This window comes from Spinacia oleracea, chromosome 6, assembly GCF_020520425.1.
Source record: "Spinacia oleracea cultivar Varoflay chromosome 6, BTI_SOV_V1, whole genome shotgun sequence".
Lineage (NCBI taxonomy): Eukaryota > Viridiplantae > Streptophyta > Magnoliopsida > Caryophyllales > Amaranthaceae > Spinacia > Spinacia oleracea.
Window position 1 is genome coordinate 38,784,838 of NC_079492.1, and position 7,109 is coordinate 38,791,946.

Below are 7,109 nucleotides of genomic sequence, written 5' to 3' on the forward strand. Positions count from 1 at the left end.
TGTATGATGCCCACATGATGATGGATTCGACAAGAAGAGAAAAGACGATGCGAAGTGTACAACACAACATACAGGAAAACAACATTCGAAACTGAGTGCAAATAATCAAAGAAACAAAGTAGCAGGAAACATTGTTAATTTTATTCAAACATGATTGTATACATTACATGTTACAAGTCTTACAAAATACAAAACACAATTTAGGTCATTACAAAAACGCCTGGTACACTACAAAGTACACTACATACATAATGAAATACAGATCTACATTTTCTACAACATACATTTCTTGCAGGTTCCCCTTTGACAGGCTGAAGGCGTCACCAAAGTTGAACTCGAGGTATGTGCCCAACCTGCAAAATAAAACACCAAAACCAAACACATTTTTCCAAACACAAAGCAAGCAACACAGATTTCGCAAACCGCAAATATTTACATGACTTGCCCCCTTGGACAAGCCAAAAACACACACAAAGGACTGCCGCCTTCAAGGCGAAACACAGCCACAAATATCTTTTCGACCTTCCCAAAGGCCGAACACACAAAATATTGTTTAAAACAAGCCATTGTTTCACAAAAACAACATTAAAATTTTAAATTTTTTGAGGGGGGGGGGGGGGGGACAGAACTACTCCTGATGGTCTGCTGGGCCTGCATTCTCCCCTTGTTCGTCATCGCCTGGTGTCGCCATCGTCTCGACATTGGGGCTGGTTGCAGTTGCACCCTCCTCAACGTCTTCTTCATCGCTAACGGCACCAGGGGGATATAGTCCTCGGGGAATGCAGTGTTGAACTGAGCAATGTCTTCGTCAGGAGTCCAGTTCACATGTTTGCCCGCCTTGAACTCCTCCATCATCTCGGCCTTCATTTTCCAAGTGTAGTAACCAGCACACTCGTAAATCCTCGCCCTGACTTTGGAGAGAGACGTCTTCAGCTCGTCGACCTCAGCAACCAGCGTCTCCTTCTCGGCGTTCAACTGTGCCACCTTAGCAGCCCCCTTCTCTTGACTCACCTGCAGCGCCTCAGCTCTTGCCATCGCCTCCTTCGCCACACCGCCAAGACGACCAGCTTCCTGTTTTGCCTTCTTCATGTCATTTTTCAGTTTTACTATTTGATCTTCTAACATGATGACATGATGACGTGTGGCTAGAGCAGATTGCAGGGCCTATGTGAAAGAAAATTATTTAAAGTCACTAAAATGACGAGATGAGGATGGAGGAGACGAAGAAAATAAAAAGAAAGAGCAAACACATACCCTCCATGCATCCGAGACGCTCTCGACAGTTGCAGCTACTAGGGACAAAGATTCCTGGCGCCCCCGGCTTGACGGCATCCAGAGGCGGTCGACTTCAGGCCAAAGCTGAACCCGTGGCGCATCTGCCGACCCATAGTCGTCAGGGAACTCCACTGCAAGCTTCCTCTTCCGAGATGGAGGCGGCAGCTTTTTCTCAGCAGGCAGAAGCGAGCTGGTCTCCCCCGTCACCGTGGCGTCAGTTGAAGCCTTTGGCGGCTTCGGTGGTGACAACACGGTGATGGGTTTGGCTCGAGACACACTTCCCAGTGACTCCAGCCTCTTCCTCAGCAATGCATCCGCAGACGGGGCCTTGCCGGAGCGTGTCGATGGGCCAGCACCTGTTGGCAGCATTTATTTGACGACTCAGTCTCGTCACAGCAGTTGTAATTTGTATTTCGTATTGAAAAGGGCGACGAACCCAAAAAATGTAAACTAACCCTAATCCATGTTTACCTGTTGATGTCGACATGTTCGCAGGTTCAGAAACTTCTTCTTCTTGAGAAGGCTCTTCGCGTTCGAACTTGAGGCTGATGAAAACTCTGTCCTTTAGAGGGACCCCCAACAGCACATCAGTCTTTTCTATGGCTTCGGCACCGACACCAACTATGTCGAAAGATGCACCTACCACTAGAAGAAAAAAGCTCAAGTGCGGGCTCATTTTAAGGGGTTAAGTGCGGGCTCATTTTAAGGGGTTAAGTGCGGGCTTTTACATGTGCATCACATGGCTTGCCCGCACTTGATGTTTCTCAAGTGCTGCTAAAATATTGGCAGCACTTGATACTTCAAGTGCTGCCAATTTACAAAATGAGCCCGCACTTGACAAATTTGGTGCTGCCAATTTTGCAATATGAGCCCGCACTTGACAAAGTTTGTGCTGTCAATTTTGAAAATGAGCCCGCACTTGACAAATTTTGTGCTGCCAATTTTGGAAATTAGCCCGCACTTGACATAAAAATAGGCAGCACAAGCATAAAAAAGAGCCGCACTTGATATATAAATGAGCCGCAATTGATCTAGAAATTTGTTATATAACTAATATCCCTGCTACATATATTATACAATTAGACCACGCCTACTAACCTCCATACATCACATAAAAAAAGTATCCAATTATATAGATAATTAAATTGAATAGTATATAATTATACATATAAAAATTGATTACATTAAAATCCTATGAAAAACTAGCATCCATAATCAAGATTCACTACAAGAAAATATCAAAGACAAAAAATGGTAATGAACTTTGCCAACTTTTCTCGAACTTCATTTATCTACTCAATGGTAAAAAGTTGCTCCCTCGGATTGTTGAATACCTAAAGAAGATCGATCATCGAGAAAAATAAACATGTTAGTTATATTATAAATATTGGTACATTAAAGTAAGACATAATTTGCTCACAACAATGAAATAATGAACCTTAAAATAATAAAAATGGCTTATTTCTCTCCTAACTTTCAACCAATTAACCTAAATAAGTATTTTAAACCTTTTGGATGTTTAATACACTTAGTTTTATGTTTCAAATACTCATTCTCACCTACTTTGGTCATTTTATGACCATTTAAGGCTCGTTTGTTCATTATAGTTCAAATTTTGACTAAAATGGCTTATTTCGCTCCTAACTTTCAACTAATGAACTTAAATAAGTATTTGAAACCATTTACATGTTCATTAGACTTAGTATAATATTTCAAAGACTTATTCTCACCTACTTCGGTCAACTTATACACATTTAAGGCTCATTTGATCATTATAGGTCACATTTTGACTAAAATGGCTTATTTTGGTCCTAACTTTTAACTAATTAACTTAAATAAGTACTTTAAACCTTTTACATGTCAAATATACTTAGTTTTAACTTTCAAATGCGCATTCTCTCCTACTTTGGTCAAGTTATACACATTTATGGCTAAAATAGCTTATTTTAGTTCAAACTTTGAACTAATGAACCTAAATCGCTATTAAAAACCCTTTACATGTTTATTAGACTTATTTTAATGTTTCTAAGCCTCAATCTCACCTACTTTGGACAAGTTATGCACATTTAAGGCTAGTTTGTTTATTATAGGCCGTATTTGACTAAAATGGCTTATTTCGCTCCCAATTTTGAACTAATGAATCTAAATAAGCATTTTAAACCCTCTACATGTTTATTATCCTTATTTTAAACCCTCTACATGTTTATTATCCTTATTTTAAACCCTCTACATGTTTGTTTATTAGACCCTCTACGAAAACCAGACTACTACACACCCGTGACCTTAGGATAGCATAGTGGTTCTTTTTTGCCTCTAGCATGGCCTAGTCTAGGGTGAGGAAGAAGCTTGCATACAGCATGGGAATTGAGAGTGGGTCTGAAGCTGCCTAGTGATCTCAACGTCTAAACAGTTTCTCAGTTAAGGATGTAATTGGCAAACTTATTAAGTTATTCCCTGGACGGCAACACCTCGATGCTAGTCAATTTGCAGATTTACAAACTTGAATATAATACCTATCCATTGAATATTTTCCAGCTAGAAGCTTTGGAACAACTCTGGCCAATTCAAATCCAGCAAATCGTTCATATGTTCAATCAGCCAAATCAGACATCCAAGCAAATGATCAATGACAAAAATAATCCCAACGACTCTTCTTTTACATAAACAATAAAAAGTGTTTTAAGACAAACCTAACATCCTTTAATTTAAAAACATTACATATAATAGAGTAAGCATGTGAATCATACCTCACTAGTGAGATGTACTCAATTCTTTCATTTGTATATTCTCCAAATTCCGAACTGTAGTTTAAGCTCTCCTATGTGAGGATACCAGTTTCCTTTTATATGTCATCATCTTACTGGAACTTAAAGCTCCCAATTCATATCTACAACAGATGCAAAGAGCTTACTTCGATGATTCGCAACAAAAGATGTTAGTACAGCTGAAATTATTAGCACATTAAACCATAAAACTTATCACCAAAACAATGAAGAAGCACTCACATGCTGTTGCAACTTCCTTTATTTATTTATTTTAATTTTCCTCTACCTTTAGTGTCGTGATGAGTGAATTGTGGCCTCCTATGATCGTGTCGGGTACGAAACAAGTGAAATCAGGTGCTACAGAACCTAGATAATGAACAAATTGGTGTACTATCATGTAAGTATTGCTAGATTAAATACAACTAAACTAAGTTTATATCATAAAATATAAGATACAATAATATTAATAGGGGTACACAAGTCCACAAAACCATGAAAATCTACACCCTGTACATGCCACTATCATCATTAATCAAACCAGAATTTAAGGCATGATTCAATATCAAATTGCTAAAGTGCAATAAGAGATAAGAAAATAACCGTCATAAATGAGCCATATATGATAAATCACTCAAATGTTAATTATACAGTTTAAATGTACTACATTTTCATTACTTTTATCAAGCCTAAAAGAGATATCATGAAGACCTTGGGTGACAACATATAGCATACAAGCCGCCTAACTACAAGTGTGACAATAAATCAATGTTCACTCATTCACCCAAGAGGAGCAGCTTCTACATATTCCTCCCTAAGAGATATCCAAACAACCAACTTCACTTTTAGTGGCCAATGGACCTTTTAATTAGTTCAATAAATAACATAAAGGCAAGTACAAGGGGAGAAGAAAACTTATGGGAAATGTTGTCTCAAGAAAACGTGTAGCTACTCTGAAAAAATAACCCAGGAGTCTAGTAAAAAGAATAAGAATAATGAAGAGAATATACACAACATCGAAATGAACAGCTAACATATCTCAATATCAATGCAGAATTACACAGTGAACTTAACTTGTAGATATAAGAGCAACATTTAAAAGCTTAAGCAGCTAATTAATGAGACTTGATATGAAGTTACAACGAACCTTAAACGGCAGATAATACAGCAGAAACAAGATCTCTTGCCCCAAAACAGTCAAAATGAGAGAATTACCATAACCAACCGTAATAATTCCAACTGGGATGGAAATGGCCTCTTTCTGATCTTAGTCCTATTGAGTAGACCATTCGAGACCTACACAATAAAAAAACTGATTGATTTTAATTTCCTAAGCATCAAGAACTTACCTATTCGACCCGAAAAGTTCCGTCAACAATTAACCTTAAAATAACGCATCAATTTCAAAACAATTCCAGAAAAAATATATACATCATATCAAATCGATCAACATAAACAAAACCAAATTTAAACCCTAATTAACATATCAATTCAAAAAAACCCAAATAAATTAAAAAAACTAAAGAGATGAGAATGGGATACCTAGGCTTCCTTGTAGGGGGTGAGATTAAGCTCACGACTTAATTAGGGTTTCTCAACCCTAGTTGAAAATTGGAGATTGGAAGTTTTCGAGGGTGACCAACTCTGTGTGGCGGAGGATAAGGAGGTGATTTGCCTGAGTGGTGGTGGTGGCGGCGGGAGAACATATAACAGGGATACTGCGAGAAGAGAGAGAAAGAAGGGATGAGACTTCAAGAAGTTTTTCATGGAAGAAAATGGAAATTTAGAAGATGGGCAAAGCATTGTAAACGCAAAGGGGAAGGAGTAGAAGCAGAGAACCAGACATAGGGAAGGAGGAGAAGCTGAAAAAAAAAGCTTCATATTCTGAAAACCGAAAATAATTTGTGCGGGTCAGTTTTAGACGAGCAGCACTTGAATTTTAAAGCCCGCACTTGAACCAAGTGCTGCTCATTTTCGAAAATGACCCGCACTTGTGAAAAAGTACTTTTTTTAAAGAAACGAAATGCTATCAAGTGCTGCCAATTTATTGAATGAGCCGCACTTGAAGGAAAGCACATGACGATTTTTCTACTAGTGTACAAAAGTACAAAAGTGAGACAAAGTCAAATCAACAAGCCCAAAAAACACCAAAAAACAAACAAAATACCTCTAGCCATCCACTCCCCCGTCAAGAAGTCGGAGTCGGGCCCTAAACTAGCCAACTCCACAAAAACGAACTGACCCATCCACCCGCGGTCGTTCGACTTGTCCGCACCAAGAACAGCCTCCCTGTCGTCCTTGACATGCAGCAAGTACCTACCAACCCCATAATTTTGGACCTTGTAGGTGTACACAAGGTCCTCAACCCGGAACTCCATGTCCAGTTTGCCGGCCAGATGGTCGACCAAGTGCATCACCCTCCAGACCTGCAGCATCAGTTGCGCCGGCGGCACAGCCAGTTGAAGGAAATAATGCCCTTGGTCCAAGTATGCATTCTATGTTAAGTCTAATAAATGCGGTTCAGTATTAATTAACAAGTTAATAATTCAGTGAGATCAAGTGAGCTGAATGCCTAGCTAGAGGCCGCTTCAGTTCAAGTGGAATTAATGATATTAATCCACAGCTTACTCTTGACTGAACCCGTAGGGTCACACAAATAGTACGTAAACGGATCAAGTATTTAATGGCATTAGATACTCCATCTATGAATATTCGGAACCGACGGATCTTGGTTTCAGTGGGAGCTAAGATCGTCACAGGCAAGAAATGAATACTCCGGAAACGATGATATTGCCGGAAACGGAAATATGGATCGTATCGGAAATATGAATATTATCCAAGTCGTAGATGTTGCCGGAAACGGAAACATGGTACGTATCGGAAAATATTGTTGGAAATGGAAATATTACCAGAATCGGAAATATTGCCGGAAACGGAAATATTGTCAGAATCGGAAATATTACCGGAATCGGAAAATAATTCCGGAAACGGAAATATTAAATATTTGTTCGAAACGGAAATTAATTCCGGAATCGGAAATATTAAATATTGTTCGTATCGGAAATAGATTCC

The 7,109-nt window shown here is 38.9% G+C and overlaps 1 protein-coding gene and 1 long non-coding RNA gene across 3 annotated transcripts; both read right to left on the minus strand.

Annotated features, from left to right (window-relative positions):
• Positions 1–486: 486 nt before the first annotated feature.
• Positions 487–1,644, minus strand: LOC130463080 (uncharacterized). The gene is made up of 2 exons (XM_056832115.1): positions 1,255–1,644; positions 487–1,164 (listed from the first exon to the last, which is right to left on the minus strand). The coding sequence occupies exons 1-2, from the start codon at positions 1,642–1,644 to the stop codon at positions 586–588; spliced, it is 969 nt and encodes a 322-aa protein (XP_056688093.1). The 3' UTR covers positions 487–585.
• A 738-nt stretch (positions 1,645–2,382) lies between these two features.
• Positions 2,383–5,957, minus strand: LOC110797828 (uncharacterized). Of its 2 annotated transcripts, XR_002535939.2 has the most exons (4): positions 5,580–5,956; positions 5,185–5,333; positions 4,023–4,406; positions 2,383–2,609 (listed from the first exon to the last, which is right to left on the minus strand). It is a non-coding gene; the product is annotated as an uncharacterized lncRNA (long non-coding RNA). The 2 variants fall into 2 exon arrangements; XR_008923681.1 differs by having other exon boundaries at positions 4,023–5,333; positions 5,580–5,957.
• Between the last annotated feature and the right edge of the window lie 1,152 nt (positions 5,958–7,109).